The sequence below is a fragment of the Coloeus monedula genome, assembly GCF_965178545.1.
Source record: "Coloeus monedula genome assembly, chromosome: 9".
In the NCBI taxonomy this organism is placed as follows: domain Eukaryota; kingdom Metazoa; phylum Chordata; class Aves; order Passeriformes; family Corvidae; genus Coloeus; species Coloeus monedula.
The window spans coordinates 28941240-28960632 of NC_138789.1; the positions used below are offsets into that span (position 1 = coordinate 28941240).

Sequence of the window (19393 nt, forward strand, 5' to 3'; positions counted from 1 at the left end):
GTGTGAAAGCATTATGGAAGAACTGTTTTTCCTGCTTTCTGAGGCTGGACATAAAAGCAGTTTCAGACACTGAACACCAAAACCTGCAGGTGTGTGAGGGAGAAGGGAAGGGAAGAGGTGCTCAGCTGTGCAGGAAGCCTTAACCAAGCTGCAGGATGTGTTCAGCCCTGACCCTGTTTGTGTGCAGCTTTCTGGCAGCTCCTGAGGAGCCAGGCACTGCAGCTGGAGGTTTGTGGAGGGGTGTCCCTGGAAGAGGAGTGCAGGATGAAAGCCCTGAGTGAAAAGGAAAGGAGGAGCTGAGGTCGGTCACATATGGGAGATGTTTTGGTGGGGGGGGGGGGGGGGGGGGGCAAAATACTCAAGAAGCTTGTGAAATGCGTTCTTTTTTTGGAATTTAACTAACCTAGCAGAGGCCTAGAGAGGAAGCTTTTGGATAGAGCAGCAGCTTGGGAAAGGAAATGGGAATCTGAGCAGAGCACTGGGGGGCAAAGTACCACAAAACAGTCAGATGACACCTGTGAACTGGACGTGTTTTGAGAGTAATGCTGCACACAGCAGAAACTCGTCACTGCTCCCCTCCCCTGTTCCCAGTCAATTCCAGGCATGCAGCCTTCCCCTTCAGCTTCTCTCAGGAAAGGAAAAGAAAGGGTATCAGGTCTAGAAAGCCAAATGACTTTCTTGTTTCTGCTGGAAAGGGGAGGTGTGGGAGCCCGTGCCAGCAGCAGGTTGGATGGCAGCCGGCATGAGGAGAAGGAGGGGTGGGGGGCGGGGGCTGACCAGGTTCTCACTAGGAATGGGATGAGACAAGTCTGCATTTTATAAATGGGCTGGTTTGTGTCCCACCATGTGTCCTCTTTTCTCCACCTTATGGGTGTGTGAAACAGCCTCAAGTACCAGAAACACCTAATCTCAGTCCAAACTCTTGTTTCCACTGGCACAGAACACCAGAGGAGGTGGCAGAACCCCCCACCCAGTCCGGTGCTGAAGGAGCTTTTTCAGAAGCCGTGTTCACCTGGGAGAAATTTGCTTCCTCTAGGAACATCCAGGGAAAATTGAAAATGAAGAGGAAAAGATTGCTCTCTGATCATTTCCTCAGCAGGAGAGCAGGAGCTGGAGGTGTGTGTTCCTGGTGTTGTGCTGATTTCCTGAGGCAGCCCCCATCCTGCTCCTGGGAGCTGCAGCTTCAGCGGGGTCCTCTGGTGCAGCTGTTTCCCAGTTCAGTGCATTTCCTGGTGTTAGCCATTGGTTGCCTATCTTGGGCTGGTTTCGCTGTGTAGGTGATGGTTTAAAATAGTAATTTGTTGCTGGAGCTCACCCCGCTGCCCCTGGACACACCAGTCACTCCATGATGCTGGGCAGGTAAACAGGGAGGATTTTGCATATTGTAATTCTAGTTGTGCTGTCAGGATCATTTTTTCCATCACTTCTGTAGGAACTGCTTTTGCTTTTACAGTGCCAGCCTCCTGCAGTGCTGCAGCACTGCAGGGGCAGAAACACAGGGCACGGCTGAAGCCCACAGCCAGTGCCAGACATGGCCTGTGTTGGTCTTCACTTTGCAGAACACTTCATGACAAAAGTGTTTTGGTAAAGATTTATTGATGCATGGGACAGGTTTTATAGAGTGACATTTTTTAGAGGAGTACATATTAAGGAAACGTCAAATTAATACTGGTGTTAATGTTATAAAACAAAGGCTGATATTGCCCTTCCACTGTACCCAGCCACAGCCTCAACAGTCTCTAAAGTATCCCTCATTTTGCCAAGGTGAGCCATGGCCATCGATCATAAAATTAGGAAAGCCCTAAGCCTCTCATTCATTTACAGTGCCATAGGACAAGCCTAAGAATGCCCTGGTAGCTCCCAGACTGATCACCTGATCACATTATCACAGGATACAGGGTGCAAGGTCTACTTGTAATAGAAATGATTTTGCAATTGCTTTGAAAGAAAGAAACCCCCTAGCCTCCCCCTGGAGCTGTCAAGAGCTTGTTTTCAGCACCCTTCACAGAGGATTTTCCGTGTGAGGATGGTGGCCAAGGCTTCCCTACCGAGGCACAGCACAGATCTTGTAGGGCTGTGGGGCCATTGCAATGCCTATCATGGGCTGGAGGCTGAGCTTGGTGTCTGGGGGTACCTGGAAGGTGAACTTCTGGAGCAGGGATGTGAAGAAGAGGAAGAGCTCAGCACGGGCCAGCACCTCTCCCAGGCAGGCACGCTTTCCTGCGGAGACAGCAACCCACGACATCCTCAGACTGCTTTTGCTGCTGAAAATGCTCTGCCCGCCCTTAGGACCACGGTCTAGCTGTGTTATCCCATTCCTGGATGAGTTTTGCAACCCAAACCAAGCTTCCCAGTAACGACTTTGGCATTGCAGTATGGTCTGCCCCCCAAATCGCATGACTTTGTGAGGACAATTCACACGCACCCACACAGCCTGGACCATGCCCATGCTGGGAGAGCTCACCAAAGAGAGCTACCAGAGGAGTTGTGTGATGCTAGTGGAAACAGGTGCTGAAAGCAACTTCCCCAGGGAAAGCTGCTGGCTGGGGAACCCTGTTGTGGCAGCAGTGAGACCCCTGGTGAGCTCAGCCATGTGGGAGCAGGAGCACGGAGCACTGCTCTTGCCTCGGTGAAGGTGTTCCTAAGGTCTCTGGAATTTACATGGTTTTTTATTCATCCTCATTTCTCTTTTGTGAGTGTGAAGAGAGACAAGAAAGAGCCCCAAGTGTGGTTGTGGTACTTGGGGCAGGCCATGGGAGCAGTTTGGGCAAAACGTCCCAGGGTGTATCTGCCCTTTCCATTGCTATTTTCCTCTCTGTCTCCACCCTGCAGTTGGAAACTCAAGCCCACATGTGCACCACAAGTCAGCAAATCTTACCCACAGAAAATGGTATAAAATATTCTTTTTTCCAGAACTTCCCATCCTTCAGAAAATGCTCAGGGTTAAAAGCATCAGGGGTTTTCCACTCACTCTTGTCAAACAGCAGAGAGGTTAAATTTGTCATTATAATAGTGCCCTAAGAGGAAAAAAAGAAAAATAAATTACACTTTCTCTAGCACTGACAGCAAGAGGGGCAGTTTTATCTTCCAGTCTCCTCTCCAGGAAGAACATCCATAGTCAAATTCTACCAAAATTATTTGTGCCATACCCCACTGCACACCCAGATCTTTCTACTTCTTGTCTGTTCGGAGGTGTGGTTATAGAACTGCATTTTTCCCTCATCAGCATTGTTTTTATCTGTTGTAAACTTGGGTCAAAGTTCTGCAAGAGCTGGGATCTGTGCCTCAAAGGCATGTGTGGGGGTGTGGCACCATTCAGGGAACTGGAGAACATTGTTTGGATAGCAAAAATCCATGTTCAGCAGGAGTGAACTCTGGGCAGGGACACTGTCTGCACAGGAGGGACCTGGCCTGGCACACTGTGCCCTGGGGAGCTGGGAGTCTCCCTGGAGTCCCAGCACTCCAGAATTTACCTTTGGGATGTAGTAGCCATCCAAGTAGGCATCCTCTGATGCCATTCTTGGCACGTTGAAAGGGATAACGTTGCCTTTCCTCTGCACTTCATGGATGACAGCGTTGGTGTAGTGCAGGTTGTTCCTGTCCTCCAGGGCTGGTGGCCGTGCCTGGCCAATGACTGCATCGATCTCAGCTTGCACCCGGGCTGGGGGGAAAGAGCAGGAATCAGCCCAGGGAACAACCCGTGGAACATCACAAGGCTATTGCTGTAAGGGTCCACCAAGGGACCTGGGCCACTGTTTGCACCTCTTATGCAAGTGTGGGGACATTCCCAGCTGCTCTCTCACAAAGCTGTGACAGATAAAAGCAAGGGAAAACACTGAATTTTCTTAACTGTACCTTGAATTTCTGGATACGTGGCCATAAACAGCAAAGCCCAGCGGAGGGTTGAGGACGTGGTCTCAGTCCCGGCTACCAGCAGGTCGAGTGTGCAGGCTGTGAGATGTTCCTCCTGGAAGGTGTCACTGCCGTTGTCCTTCATGAGAGGATGTGTTAGTGCCACAGGAACAGTGAGGGTGTCCTGGCACCAGGCTTGGCCCAGAGCCCCGAAGGGATTTTGGTAGAAACTGCTGACCCCCCTGCATCCCCATCCTGCTGGTGGTGGCCTGAACCTGATGTCTGTCCTGAGCTCATAAGAGGCCACACAGGCAACTCAGATGGAGAATCTGGGCTCATTTCCCATCCCTTCTGATGGCTAAGCCCTGCCCCAGCAGGGTTTTCTCCCCATTGCTGACCTTGGAAATCTCCAGCAGGTAGCTGTCGATGTAGTCCCGGCACTCTGAGGGGTTCCAGTCCTCCTTGTGTTTGTTGATCTGCTCTTGCATAAAATTTTTCAACACCCTCCAGTTTTTAAAAATGGTTTGGTGGGCTCCAGGTAAGTACTTCATTATAGATGGGAAGTTGTTATACAGCTTTGAACACAGAAGGAGAACAACAAATTGAATAAATGACTTTAAAAACTCTTCTGACATCAAAACTTGAGGAGTCTGCAATTGCACTTGCTGAATTTCTGGACCTGGTGGAAATAGCTCAAGTCCAGAAGAGTAGAATTCTCATTATGGAGTAACTTGTGTGTTACCCAGTGTTTCAGCAGGCAAGCTGGCAATCAGTGAGCAGGAAAAGTGATTTTGGGTGAGACAGGGCAGCGTGAGCATGGCACAACTTGAACTGAAGGTAGAAAGAAATTACAGGCAAATCTATCCTATGCAGGAATGTGAAATGACAGGTTTGGTGATGACAGCACTGTGACTTTTGAGGCTGACTCCAGAGACGAAACCGTGGCCCTGCGTTGGTGGGAGGAGGGCTGTACCTGGCTCGTGACGGCTCCATGGAGGACAACCGTGTCGTACATCAGCTTCAGCAGCCTTTGGAAGTCCTCATCGTGATATTCAAACCGATTGCCAAAGATGAGGGAGCAGATGACGTTTGAAACAGCATTAGTGACTTTAAACTGAGGGTTGAAAGGATTCCCTGGAGAAGAAAAAGATAGTTCTCTTCCATTCTTCTCAGAAAAGAAGAAGACACATGTCAGAGGTAAAATAGTCACGAAATACGAATTAAATGAGTGGCCCCTCATGGGCACTGTCCTATGTCAGTGCCTTCCTGGGGTGCCTGGCTGACCCCATGAGCTGGGCAAGCTTGGCAGGGCAACCCCAGTGGTCCCAGTTCAATCAGATTATGGAGATGTTTGTTTACTTTGGAAATCAAGGTCTGCAGGATGTCATTCGAATTCATTGGAAATACCAGCATTTATGCACACATGGTATTTCGCAGGGAGTAGGCTGAAGGTGGGCTATGAATAATGCAGTGGGTGTTGCCTGGCTGTGTTCCCCAACCAGCTGGAAGGCAAAGCACCTGTAGAAAGGAGCAGGGATGCTGGCAGGGTTGTAGCATCCCTTGCAAGGTGGAGTATTTCTCAGCAGGCAGTGAAATTATAACAGGCCCTAGCAGTTCCTGCCTTCACAGCTGATGAGGGCTGTGGCACTCACCCTGCTCATCCCTAAATGCATCCACGAGGTATTGGCACTCCTCCTGGATGCGCTCCTCCAGGCTCCTCTTCCCCAAGCCGAAGTTTCGGAGTGTGGTCAGGGTGAACCTCCTCTGTGCCTTCCACAGGTGCCCGGTGGAGGAGATCAGTCCTGGCAGGAACACCCCCTGTGAGCCAGGGCTGATCCCCTATCGAGGGAGAAAAGCTCCAGGGCTCTGCCCTCTCTCCAGTTGTCTCAGACCTCTGCAGGGTCAAGGCTTGGCTCTTACTTGAGGGATAACTCACCCATCTTGCTGAAGATCTCCTCGTCGAGAGGAAGATCAGGGCGGTCCATGAACTTTTCCCCTTGGTTCACAAGCACTTCCTTCACCAGCCGCATCCCACTTACCATCACTAACTTCATGCTCCCCATGTGCATGCCGAAGATGTCACCATATCTTTTACTCACCTGGGAGGGGACATGAATAAAAGGGGTTTCATTTGCAATGAATGTGCCTGGTGAGACTGGGACAGCCCTGTCACTGGACTTGGGTGAAAATATGGGAAGAGTGGGAGGGGAGACAGAATGTGTGCACTCTGCCTGAGGGCACAGACTTTTTTCTTTCCTCTTTTCCTGAATCGGTGATCTGGAGTTGGTGTTAATTGGCCATAAATCCAGTAAGCCTCACCAGGTTTGATTTTTCAGTCCTATGTTTTTCCAGTTTTTGTTTCACCCCATCCCAGCCCCAGCTCAGACCTACAGGGTTCATACATCTGTGGCTGCACCTGTGGTATCATGTTGTGACCTTTGCCCACAGGATCACTCCACACATCACCCTCCTTGTACTCAGGTAAGTGTTATCAATGAGGGCAAACCTCCTGCCTGCCTTCAGGTGTTTGGGTTATCCCCTTCCCTGCATGGGCAGAGATGTGTAGCTGCAATCCCTCCATCCCTTCCCCACACTGCCCACCCACCTACATACCCTCTTCACTGAGCCCACGGGATCTTTGAAGTTTACAAGGTAGAGGTGCCCCAAAAAGGGAAGGCGGAAGGGGGTGGGAGGGAAGTTCTTTGGATTTCTGTTCTTCATGTAGTCAGTGATGAGCAGGAAGACAAGGAGAAAGATGAGGAATGTCTGGAGGGAGATGCTGTCCCAGGGGAAGTGCAGCATGGCTGGATGGTGGGGCTCTGCAGGGATGTGTCCCACAGCAGGTCAGAGCAGGTAGAGCTCACAGGGCACCACTGAGGCCCCCAGGGCCAGGGGAAGATGGATGATACGCTGGCACAGCTGTGGGTGCAAACACAGGACAGCATGGAGTGGCTTTTGCTGGCCTGGTCTAGAGGCTGTGTTCAGACTCCTGCTTTCCCAGCTTTAAGCAACAATTAAAAACCTTCTTGATTAAACTGAAAGATTTTCTCTGATCTGATTTAAAAAAAAACCCCACCATAAATAAGAACACCCCCAGCTTCCCCTTTCCCCTCCAGCCTCCCCTCAGTACTTTACTAAACCCTAGTGCTCCATGCCCTTGTCTAAAGGACAGAAATGAGCTTTGTGGAATTGAGATCAAAACCTTCTGGCAGCTTCACTGTGCTGTTCCCACAAGCCCATCTCCTGGGATGAACCCTGCTCTCTCCCCCCCGGTGCCCTCACCGTGCGTTTCAGTGTCGGCTTCTCAGCGCCAGGGAGGCTCCAGCTGCTCCCTTGTGCTTTCCTTGTTTACGGCAGCTCGCTCGCTGGTATGAGGAGTCCTGGGCCAAGCCCCGGGTCTCAGGGGACATCCGAGATAAGGTTGCGCAAACCTTTCACAAACCCTCTGACTCAGTTTTGTGTTTCTGTGTGCCTGGTGACGTGGGCTGGGAGTAAACAGCTGTGCCGGAACTCAGCGCTTCCGAAGCACCGTCATTTTCTGATCTCCACCAGACGGGTGCAGGCGGAGCAGCTTGCTCTGGCCATGCCGTGAGCCCTCCAGCCACCCCTTCCCACTTACCTTGTCTTTCACCACGGGTTACGACCCAAAGCCCCTCAGAGCTCAGGCAGGTGCTGAGAAGCAGATGCAGATGCCCAGCTCTGCAGGCTGGAGCCCTTCAGTGGTAGCTGGCAGCAGAATGTGCCGCATTTTCCCACCCAGGAGCAGCTTTGGGTTAGGGTGGTGTTCACACACACAGATCACATGGAATTTTGATGTGTATGTTGTGTTTTACTGTGAAAGGAGCAGGGAGCAGCAGCACTTTGCCCTTGCACCACGTGGCTCTGCTACAGCCCTTTGCGGCCATCAGCTGCCACCTCCTGCTCTGAGGATGTTTTGGGTTCCTTTTCTCTCTTTTGGAGGCATCAGTTGTGGCTGTTGGGATTGTCCAGTGCTGATGACAGGGCACAGAGGTGCAGCAGAGCCACTGGAGTGATGCCATACACGTGCTCTCCTTGGGAAGCTGGAGAAGTGAAATCTCTGTTTTATTGTGGAATTTAAAGGGGAAAAACCTGTTTTTGAGGAGAATCTCTCTTTTTACCTCTGTTTTTTAAGCACACTTGGGCATGAACCTGTGGAGATGCACGTGTTCCCCAGCAGTGACATGAAAGGATCCACTCAAAAAGTAAACAAATTTGTGCCTCCTGCCTTTAAGGTATGGCATCATTGCATTTAATTTTGGTATTTTTTCCCCAAATGATTAAAAAAAAAAAAAAGAAGAAGAAAAAGAAGATGAGTTTAATCATTTATTCTCTCCATGAGTAGGAGAGGAAACCCCAAAGTAACAAGGAAACACAAGCTGGAAATGAAAGAGAGATCAACATTTATTTGCTAAGCCAGTGCAAATAATACAAGCTAGTAGCCACATGCCAGAGGTCAGACCTACAGCAGAACGAATAAAAAAATGGAGAGAAACCAGTGCCTAGTGCCGAGCGGCTTTGAAGACTTCATAGGTGAAAAAAAAGTCCCTGGATCTTTTATGTTTTGCCTTTTACAAAGACAAAAACACAACATGGGAGCCTGTGACTGTGAAACAATAATTAAAAACGCAATAGGATTAAAGTGATCAGTCGGAAGGACAACTCAGTGACAGAATCCTCGTGCGGCCAGCGTGGCACGGATGGGATGTGCAGAGGACTCTCCCCTGTGGCATAAATCTGCCACTGCACAGGGATTGCTTTGTACCGCAGCAAAGCCGGTATTGCCGGGCACAGAGGAGAAAACCGATGGAAATGGAACTCGATATAATCCTCTTTTCCTGTTAACTATTCCACATCCTACGTGGGTACCCACAGAAAAGTCATTTATGGAAGGGGAGAAGCAAGAAAAAAAACAAGAGGAAAAAGAATAATCTTTGCTGTGACTATACTCCGAACTGAAGCACACAGGAGACAGCATTTCTAAGCATGAATGCTTGGTCACATAAAAGGAAGTTGCATATGTAATTAACTCTTATCCAAAGACACCTAGTACAGAAGAAGCTCTGTGTTCATTGTGGAGGGTGCCCTGTCCCAAGCCACTTCCTTGGCCCCACGCTATCTCCATGCCAGTCACACACAGATACAAATCTTTGCCAGAAACAGAGAAGAAGTGTTGAACTTGTGATTTCCCACCACAAAGCCACTGTTCCAGCACTTCCTTCCTGAGGGCCAGCACTGAGCCACCACGGGTATGACCGTCCCAGCACTCTCTGCTGCTTCCTTTTCTGCTGGGCTTCAGGTGAACTCCTCCCCAGCAACTCCAGGGGATTATTTTATTGCAACTTTTCTGATTTGTATTCTACTAGCACAAACCTTCTGCTTTTCTACACTAAAACTGCAATAATGTATTTTTATAGCCCTTCCAGACCAGCTGGAAGCACAGCTCCTTGTGCCATCCCACTTGGGTTGGGCTTTGGTAGAAGATGCTTCTACTCCCCTGTAGCCTCCTAACTAAAATTTCCACATGCTCTATGAGATCCAAAAAATGCTTGCTGCTGCTGCTGCAGTGATCTCTGCTTAGATATTTTTTTATCCCTGGAAGTGTCCAAGGCCAGGATGGATGAGGCTTGGAGCAACCTGGTCTCAGGGAAATTGTCCCTGGCCATGGCAGAGGGGTTGAACAAGGTGATCTTTAAGGTCCCTTTCAAGCCAAACCATTCCTTGTTTCTGTGATTTCCATCACACAGCAGCAATGTGGTGCTGTAGGGAGTGTTCATCACACCAAGTCCAAGCCCACCTGAGGCTCAAGACTGGCTGTGGCTACCTTGAAGTCCAGATTGGTGCTGAGTCATGAGTTTGTATGTCCAAGGCCGGCTGCTCCCTCTAAGCAGGGACACCTCAGGAAACACAGCCCTTGGCTATCTGGGTGCTGCAATAGTAGGGGTTGCTAAGTGGTCTCTGGGTGATGGACATATCCCCTATGGAAAAGTCAACATCAAACCACGATTTGCAGCTGGCAGACACCTTCCTGGAAGTTTCTGGCAGTGGAAATTAGGTAAGAAGGCTTTTAAATCCATTCATTTTTTCAGACTGGTAGCGGGGAGCAGGAATGAGGTGAAGAGCCACAAGGCTTGTGTTTGTTGCAGTGTGCAGGATGTGGCCCTTGTGCCCTTCCCCTGCCACCCAGATGCTGGCTGGTGCTGGACCTCCAGGGCCCATCATTTCAGCCCAAAATCTCTGGGGTGGTCAGGAGAAGGGGCAGTTCCCAGTTTGTGGGGGCTGCACTGGGGGTCCGGGGCAGCTCCGGGCCTGGCTCAGCCACGGGGCACGGCGCAGAGCTGGAAGGGCTTGGGGCAGCGCGTGAGGCTGAGCGTGAAGGCGAAGGACAGCGCGGCCGCTGCCGGGGCCTGGAAGGTGAACTTCTGCAGCAGGGCTACGAAAAAGATGAAGAGCTCGGTCCTGGCGAGCTGCTCCCCGGGACAAGCCCTCTTGCCTGCAAAAGGAGCACAAATAACCTGGAGGAGTCCCGAGCGAGCTCCAGCCACCTCTGAGCCTCCTCTGGCCTGCGCTGCCTTGCACAGGCTGAGGCAGCTTTTCTTCCTGGAAAGGTTAGGTGGCAATGTTCACCCACACAATCTGCTCAAACCTTCCCCAGAAGTTTACTGCCGAGCAAACTGCGCCTGTTCTGAGAGGCAAAGAGCGGAAACAGTCTGAACAACCCAGTTACTCAACTTGTGCAAGAAGAAAAACCTTATTTTTTTTTTATCCCTCAATAACAAATTGCTTTCCATCCCACTCCGAGCAGCCACTATTAACTGTGACTGGGATTTTCACTGGAAGCTGGACAGGAGCAGTACCTCCTACTCTATAAGCAGTGTCTTGGGGAAAAAATAAAACCTCTGCAAAAAGAAAAGCTACCTGCCCATCCATCATCCTACCTGCAGAGAAGGGCAGAAAAGCCTCCCGCCTCCTGTACTGGCCGTTTTCCAGGAAATGTTCGGGATTAAAGGTGTCTGGAGTCTCCCACACGTTTTTGTCGAACATTATCGAAGTCAGGCTGGTCATCAGGGTGGTACCCTGCGAGAGGTGGAGAAAAGGGGCGATTACGCGGAGGAGAGGAGCTGACGTGTTGTCAGACTGGGTTATTATTAGCTCTGTAAACTACACTGTTTTAAGGGCAAAACGTTTTTGTTTTTTTTTTTTTCCCCCTAAGCTACACAATTCAATGAGGGTGAAAGCCTGCAGGATTGTTCACTTGTGTGTGCCTTTACATATCACTGAGTTTTGATCTGCACCCTGAGCTGCAGTAACAGGTGATGTTAATGCAAACCAACTTTAAATTGGTAGTACTGCATTCCCATAGGACATTGAAGCAATTTAATCAAGTAATTTTCAATCAATTTGTTTAAATATATATTTATTTTTTAAAAAAAACTGATCTGTTTTATCTCCACATTCTCCTTCAGCAAGAGAAATATTCTGATCAATGTGGAGGAAAATGCCTGGATTTTTTATTTGTCTCATTGCAACCAGTCATATAGAGGGGAGAGACCAGTTATATATAAATCCCATATTTGTTTTTGTAATTGCAGAGCAGTGTGTGTGCAACAACACCCACTACCTGCCTTTCATCAAGTGCTACTTTTAACAGATGATTTTTAATATTTTCTGGAATTAACAAACCCAAACTGTTTGCTTTCCTATGTTTCCTAACCCTCTATTCCCATAATGTGTGGAGGGTGTCTTTTGTAAAATTTAAGGCATAAACCTTTTAAAATTGGAAATTAGGGCCAACACCGTAAGGATCTCATAATTATCCTCTGTAAGGAGGTGAGACCCATAACAGTCCTACAGAATCCATCAAGAAGGCTTGTATTTTCTATATAATTGTGGTATTTCTATATGAGCCTGCTGGATGGTTCCCTTCCAGGTGAGATTCGGGACTTGGGCCATGAAGACCCTGCTTTGGTGGGATGAAGGCTGGTGGAATGAAGGCTGGTAGGAAGAAGGCTGGTGGTCCCCACGCACTTTGGGCAGGTGGAAGCCGGCCAGGGTGGTGTCGCTGGTGGCCATGCGGGGCACCCCCAGTGGCACCACGTTGCCCATGCGCAGGACCTCGCTCAGCACGGCGCTGGTGTAGGGCATCTTCTCCTTGTCGGCCATCGACGGCTGCCGGCACTGCCCAACCACGGCGTCGATCTCCTGCTGAACTTTCTCTGTGGGGAGCAAAAAAAAATTCAAAATATCTCTCTTCATAGAATCTGTAAGGCTGGGCAAACTCTCTAAAATGATCGAGTCCAACCGTTAACCCAACACTGCCAAACCACGTCCCCAAGTGCCACATCCACACTCCTTTTGAACATTTCCAGGGTGATTGCATGACTCCCCTGGGCAGCTTGTTCCAGGGCTGGACAACCTTTTCAGTGAAGAAATTTTCCCTAATATCCAACCTAAACCACCCCTGGCACGACTTAAGGCCATTTCCCCTTGTCCTATCACTTGTTCCTTGGTAGAAGAGACCTACCCCCACCTGGTTGCACCCTCCTTTCAGGGAGTTGTAGAGTGTGAGAAGGTCCCCCCAAGCCTCCTTTTTTCTGTGCTAAACACTCCCAGTTCCCTCAACCGCTCCTCGTAAGACTTGTCTTCAGAAGGTTCCCAATAAGATACCTGGGGCACAGGCAGATCCAAGATGTGGCAGAGCTGGGATAACTCTGTTTCCTGAGTTTCCCTTGCCCAGTTTTGGGCTAAGCAAAGGACCCCTCAGTGGCCCTACCCTGAATGTGGGGGTACGCGGCCATGTAGAGCAGAGCCCAGCGGATGGCGGTCGCCGTTGTCTCAGTCCCAGTTAAGAACAGGTCCAAGGTGGAGCACAGCAGGTTTTCCTCGTGGAAATAGGAGCTGGTGTCACCCTTAAACTTGGAGGGAAAACATGGCAATGAAAACTCTTACTGTGGAGGGGATGGTTTCAAAAACCCAATCCTAAACCACCTGTGTGTAACTGAAGTCCTGCTGCTCCTTTTTTATCTACCCTCGGGCTTGGAAATTTCCAGCCTTTACTTTCACTGGATTTCAAGCCCTGAGGACTGTTTTGAAAGACACCCTGGTTGCTGTAGAGCGGCTCTTGAAAGCAGGTAGCATTTTTAAATGTCAAGTTTCACAATAGCAAACACAGGCCTGCGAGCACTCATAGAAACATGAACATGTTCCCTGAGAGTCCTCCTACGCCGTGTGACAGAACGAAAAAGGGAAGAAGACAAAGTGTAAATCCTTTCAAACAGAAAAAAAGAGAAAAATCTGTGTGTTTTCAAAGTGATCAGGCTTCTGCTGCTGCTAAAGTTTGATGTGGCAGAGGTAGGGAGGGGAAGGCAACGTGTGAGGCAAGAGCTCCCCTGACAAAACAGCCTTGAGTCTTCTTTGCTCGCTCTGTGGGTTAATCCTTAGGTGGTTTGAGGTGTTTCCATCCTACCTTTTCTATTTCCTTCAGGTAACAGTCAATATAATCTCCTGCCTCCGACTGGTCCAAATCCTCCTTGTGCTTTGTGATCATGCCTTTCACAAAATATTGAAGTTTCTCCCAGTGCCTGAAGATTTTCCTGAAGGGTCCTGGCAACCATCTCATGATCCAAGGAAAAGCGTTATAAAGCTGGTGAGAAATCAAACAGAGCAAAAGAGCATTTCTTGAGTTAGAAAAGAGCAAGTATTGTAGTTGAGAGGATGGGACAATTGATTAATTCTGCTTGCTACCAGGAAAAAAAAGTCAGTTTTGCTACAGTTGGTTTTGCTAAGTTTGTACAAACTTACTTACACAGGTGTAAACGAGTGCAAATAAGATAAGAATTGGACAGATGTTTTCTGCTGATAAAGTTCTTAAATACTGAGTGGCCAAAGCTGCCCCCTAATTTAAGGTGGCCACAGGTGAGGTGGATGCAGATGAGCCCCTTAGTGTGTCCCCATGGAGGGGACAGAGATCAGACCTGACCCATGGTATGTGGCCATGCAGAAAATACATCACCAAATCCACCTATTTTGGTTCTAAACCTGGAATCTCAATTTTTTCATTAAAAAGTTATTTAAGAAACTTGTTGAGATATGGGTGAAGGAAAAGATAGGAATTTTCACTGTGTTACTAATTCTTCTTTTGGTAGAAACAGATACTTTTAAGATTTTCCCATTGTTCTTTGGTTATGTCAGGAATAAGATTGGTTTTACAATCGTGTAGTGGTTTTTTTTCTCCATGTGCCCCAATAATTTTAATTTATTTCCTTACTTTCCTGATGGACTTTGTGCATAAATCCCATCTAATGTAATACAATTCTCATGGTCATTTTCCTTTAAACGTGACTTTTTTTTTCTACAGGAAAAGGCAGATTATATCAGTGCCTTAGAAACCCCAGTTTCTGAGCTGTTACATGCAGCTGAAGCTGGAAAAGCATCCAAGCAGCTTTACCTGGCCCCAGAAACTTCCGATGAGCAGCAGTGTTTCAGCCAGGGAGTGCAGCAGTTCCTGGAAACGGTTGTCATGGTAGTCAAAGCGGTTCCCAAAAGTTATGGAACAGATGATATTTGAAACAGCACTATTAATTTTGTAGTGGGGGTCAAATGGTTGTCCTGGAGGAAACAAAAGGAAAGGAAACTGCCTGAAGGGATGTCGTGGCCAGGTGGGGGTTGGTCCTTTCTCCCAAGGAACAAGAGACAGGACAAGAGGAAACAGCCTCAAGTTGTTCCAGAGGAGATTTTGATTGGATATGAGGGGAAATTTCTTCATTTGAAAGGATGGCAAGGCTTTGGAAGGGGCTGCCCAGGGCAGTGGTGGAGTCACCATTCCTGGAAGTGTTTGAAAGACGTGGATGTGGCACTTGGGGACATGGTTTAGTGGTGAACGTGGCAGTGCTGGGTTAATGATTGGACTCAATGAACCTGAGGATATTTTCCAACATAAATCTCTCCATGATTCTGTGATTCTAAAGACAGCTTTCATTCTTTTTTCCTGTACAGTCTCAGTCAAAATCACTTTCTTTACCAGATCCACAGTTGTGAACCAGGGTGAGACCTCACCTACGTCTCACCCATGGCGGTGCTCAGGTTTCACCCCATGTCCTGGGGTACCCACCACCCCCATCACCTCCAGTATCCCTCTGGAGCCTGGGCACTCTGGGCCAGGACATCCCATCCTGTGTCCAGCCCAGGCTGCTGGCAGACAGTGACATTATCACTGAGCTGCCCAAGCAGGGTCTGAAGCATTTTCCAGGGAAAACAACCAGCAACATGCCTTGCTGTGGCTGTCGACTTTGCCTGCTCCAACATGTGTTTGGTGCCAATTTTAAATGCCAGGAGATGGTCCCTCAAAGCTTAGCCCAGGGCAGGGAGCCCAGGACTAACCACACTGCAAAAATACCATTGCCCTGGGGCTTTAGTTGTCCACCACGAAGAAATCAAGGAAGGAGAGTGGGGAGAGGGTTGCAGATCTCTGTGCCCGCCTGTAAACCCTAGCAATAGCTCATGTGGCCCATAGAGCACAATTATAAAGTGAAGTGTGATGTGATGCTCGTCACCTCTGTCTTCCCTGGGAGAGCTACTGAGCAGAGACTTTCATCTCCTCAAGCACATTTCAGCAGCCTGGAGAGCCACTTGCTGTGACAAGAGACTGATCTCAGTGACAAGCCCAGTCCAACCCCAAGCTGCTGTTGAGCATCACTTTGAAATGCAAGGCACTCCTCACAGGACTGCTGATCTCTTCACTCTTCAAGAAAGTAATTAAACCGGGCTGGTGCTCAGATATTAGAGTGATGGACATGATCACTATTTGTCATTACTAATGGGAAGAAAGGCCCAAACCAGCAGCTTAATTAGTTTATTGATCAGGACTACAGAAGACTATAATCAATTGGCAACATGGAGTATTTGGCCTGTTCAGTGCAACAGCAATTAAAATGGAGCAAGTTTAGTATATAATTTCACAATTCCTTTTTAGATCTTTCTTGTGTACTATATATAGCTCCATAGAATTAGCTCAACCCCATCTGCTTCTATTTAAAGCTGAAGTGCAACATCACCCATGTACCAACATACAAATTATTCTTACTAATATCCCTCTGGCAGTTTTTAAAAGCTGGACCATAAAAGAGCAAGGCACATGCTTCATCTGTGTGTGATACAAAAGGAAAGCCTGACTAAACAAGTTTTAAAATACTTTGCCAAACCAAGGACAAGCAGAGGTTAACTAAGCCTCTGAGTGGAAGTGCCTGATAGCAGGAGGGCTGCATTTATTCCTTCACAGAATGCATGAGACACTTCCTTAGCCATATAAGCACGTTTTAATAACCACCTAGTATATATATACTTAATATTAATAAGGAAGAGCTAAAATAGGAGGCCTGAGGTCTAAAATAAATGCTAAAAGGCAGAATCTGGAAGTGTAAGATAGAGATTTGAGCTATTGAAGAAATGTTTTGCACGTTTGGAGCTGTGTTGGGGTGAGAGTTTTCCTTCTCATCATTCATTTAGCTGGAAGCTCTGAGCATGGTGCTGTGCATTAACCCCCCACCTTTCTCCTCCTCAATCGTCTCCACGAGGTATCGGCTCTCCTCTTGCACTTTTTCCTCAAAATTTACTGCAAGGCTTTTCAGTGTTGCTAAAACAAACTTTCTCTGCTGCCTCCATATGTGCCCGTTTGATGATATGAGCCCTGTAGGGGGAAAAAACAGGTGAACAATCCTCTGGGTCATTTGTGAGTGTCAGGATTCAGAAACAGCCATTCTTTGTGGACAAAAACCCCAAACCAAGGCAAACAAAGCTTGTGGATGTGGAAAAGGCTATGGCTTTTCCTGGGAATTAAAATTCAAGAGTAATTGGCTTATGCTAAAGATCTAGCTTTATGGATTTGCTTTAATCTGCTACTTTGTCACTTTGCGTGGGAAAAAAAGGTGTAAGCCAAAATACTCTGAGTACTATCACACTGTTGGCAGAGCTGCAGGCAGGAGCACCCCGTCTCTGGAGCTGTGTGCAACCCAGGGAGGAAAAGTAAAGGAGAAATGAAAACCAAGGGGAAACTCTGCAAGTATATAGATCGCTGGGCAGCTTGCATTTATTTCTCCTCTTCCATTAAAATCTGGTTTTGAGCCCATCCTCACCCCTAAATCTCAGAGAGATTAAAACATACCCCCGTGAGATTATTAGTCTGAATTCAATTCTTTCCTTCCCCTGTGCAAGGTTTTACAGGTGCAGTTCACAAGGGTTGAATTCAACCTGTTTCTTTCACTCTAACTGTTATCATTCCAAAGAGATCTAAGTTTTGTCCCAAAATCCTGGTAGCTGTGCTTACCAAAGCCTCTGAATATTTCTTGGAGGAGTGGAATATTTGGCCGATCAGCAAATATTTCAGCCTGGTGCACAAGAGCTTCTCTCACCATCTGGTACCCATTGACCACCACGAATGTCAGACTTCCAAACTGCACGCTGAAAATGTTCCCGTACCGACCCGTAAGCTGAAAGAGAGTCCATTGTCCTCTGAGAACAAGAAGATGGGGATTTTCAAAACTCACCCTGCCAAGACCTTGAGCAGGGCCATCTAGCTTTGAATTTAACCCTGCTTGAAGTAAAGGGACTAGAGAAACCCAAACCCAAGTGTGCAGGTCCCCTCCAATCTAAACTGTTCCGTGAAGACTGGAGAAGGCATAAAAGGGGCTGGAGAGCTGTAGGGTGGGAGAGATGGTTTGCTTCTATTTGTTATCTTGTGTGACCTGGCTTTTACCAAGTGTTTACATCAGTTTGGCTTGTAACAAGGAGGTGACTTGCTTTGGAACTGGTGGGCGTCTGCTTTGTCCCACCACCTGGGTCACCACACTCAGGCTCTTCCTGGTGAGGGCAAAACACGACAATTTACCCCTTTCATCAACTTTGTGTCTAGAGCAGTGTGGTTTCTTCTCCAGCTCTCCCATTTAGACAGGAGCTCTAACTGTTTATGGCTAGAAACGTACTTCTAATTTTAAGCCTGACTGCATTTATGGCCAAATTACAGCCATTTTCCTTGCATGGACTTTGCTGTCATTAGTGTCTCCTCTGAGAGGTATAAGAGTAAAGTGGGATCATATCTCCTCTCTGTCAAGGAGCTCATCCTCTTCTTAGAATGAATCTACATGAAAGAACACACAGAGTCACCCCAAACTGCTGTGGTGACTCATGAAACCAGCCTGGGACCAAATGGGTGTCTCAGGCATTATGTGCTTGTAAATGAATGGGATTAATTTTCTTAATATTGACAAAATTGTGTGTATTGACAAAATATCCTGAACTCGCTGCCTCAGCCTTCCCCAAAGATTCCCTTAGGGACCACCCGTGCTGATGGCCTGAGAACACCCAGGGTAGACAGGCTGGTGTCAGCCTGCTGAGCAAAAGCAGGAGACAAATGGTCACCAGAAAGGATTTTTGCAGCCAGCATGCCAGAACTTCTTCCACCTTTTCAGAGGGGAATACTCAGCATGTATAAAATCTCTCTCTTTTTGGCTCTGGTGGGAGTCAAAGCTGTGGAAACCTTTCTAGAGAGATCACTGCCTCTTTCTGCAACACAGAAGAAGCCACAGGACATAACTCAAGATTTTAAATGTTTCTTTCAGATGTGATGGGGTGAATCCTTGGCCTCTGAGCAAAGACAATGACAGGACAATTTCCAGAGGTGATCTTCACAGCCCAAACAGTTCATTTCTCACACAGCTCTTTTCACCTCTCCCCCAGCCCGGTCCAGCCCTTCAGAGCCCTTTGTGGACTCCAGAAGGAAATGGTCACAGTCAGATGGGAAGAAAAGGGGGAACATGTAGGTCTACCTCTGTTATGGATTTCTTTCCCATTGGACCTTCCTACTCCCCTGGAAGAGGAGGTGATAGTGAGAGATAAAACCAAGAAGGGTCATCTATCTTATGTGGTTATTATATACCTAGTTCTGCCTGAGAATGCCCTTGCTGCTTCACAGTGTGGTGACAAGAGTCATGGAAGAAGGGTAAGATGTTAGTAGGGAAAATGTCCATGGAGCTCTTACCTTCTGCAGTGCGAGATGGAGGGGCTGCTTAAAGTCCACAAAGGTTCCCACGAGAGGAAAGAGCTGCGGCCCTGGAGGGAAATTCCTGGGTCGTCTCTTTTTCACAAGGTCAATAATCAAAAGAAAAATGACCAGAACCACCAAGAGCATCCGACCATTCAGCTTTTCCAAGAGAGAAACCAAATCAGGCCAAAACTGAAGTTCCATCTTGGCTGATAAACTCGCAGGTTTTCATCCCAGGAAGGGACTTGATTCTGGTGTTACATTTGCTAAAACAGGAGTAAGAAAGGACTGGAGAAGAAGCAAAAAAAGCTAAAATGCTGGTAGCTGACTGGGGACAGAAGCTGCTTTTCCATGTACAGCTGCTGCCACACCACCTGCTGAATAACTAACTTTAAACACCAGGATCTCCAAAAACAACCCCAAAACCTCACAACATTTGGACAAACAAAAGCAATCTTGCAAACCTTTAGCTTTACATCTCTGACAACT

General features: G+C 47.9%; 2 protein-coding genes across 2 annotated transcripts; both read right to left on the reverse strand.

The window, feature by feature from the left end:
- Positions 1–1614: 1614 nt before the first annotated feature.
- Positions 1615–7231, reverse strand: LOC309576275 (cytochrome P450 2J2-like). Its single transcript, XM_082287468.1, has 10 exons — positions 7135–7231; positions 6466–6771; positions 5789–5951; positions 5505–5654; positions 4826–4986; positions 4251–4427; positions 3856–3991; positions 3474–3661; positions 2879–3017; positions 1615–2220 (listed from the first exon to the last, which is right to left on the reverse strand). Exons 2-10 carry the CDS (start codon positions 6652–6654, stop codon positions 2045–2047), a joined length of 1479 nt encoding a protein of 492 aa, XP_082143594.1. The 5' UTR covers positions 6655–6771; positions 7135–7231; the 3' UTR covers positions 1615–2044.
- Positions 7232–10184: 2953 nt separating this feature from the next.
- LOC309576248 (cytochrome P450 2J2-like) lies at positions 10185–19108 on the reverse strand (the record flags this gene model as incomplete). The annotated part of the gene is made up of 9 exons (XM_082287404.1): positions 10185–10363; positions 10809–10947; positions 11899–12086; positions 12644–12785; positions 13337–13513; positions 14318–14478; positions 16415–16555; positions 17192–17354; positions 18902–19108. 9 exons carry the CDS (start codon positions 19106–19108, stop codon positions 10185–10187), a joined length of 1497 nt encoding a protein of 498 aa, XP_082143530.1.
- Between the last annotated feature and the right edge of the window lie 285 nt (positions 19109–19393).

Bases quoted from the DNA above. Each gene is read 5' to 3' on its own strand.
- LOC309576275 (XM_082287468.1), bottom strand. From the start codon at position 6,654: ATGCTGCACTTCCCCTGGGACAGCATCTCCCTCCAGACATTCCTCATC. The intron at 4,428-4,825 runs GTACAGCCCTCC...CTGTGTTCAAAG, and splicing joins ATGGAGCCGTCACGAGCCAG to CTGTATAACAACTTCCCATC. The intron at 2,221-2,878 runs GTAAGATTTGCT...CTGTCTCCGCAG, and splicing joins TTTTATACCATTTTCTGTGG to GAAAGCGTGCCTGCCTGGGA.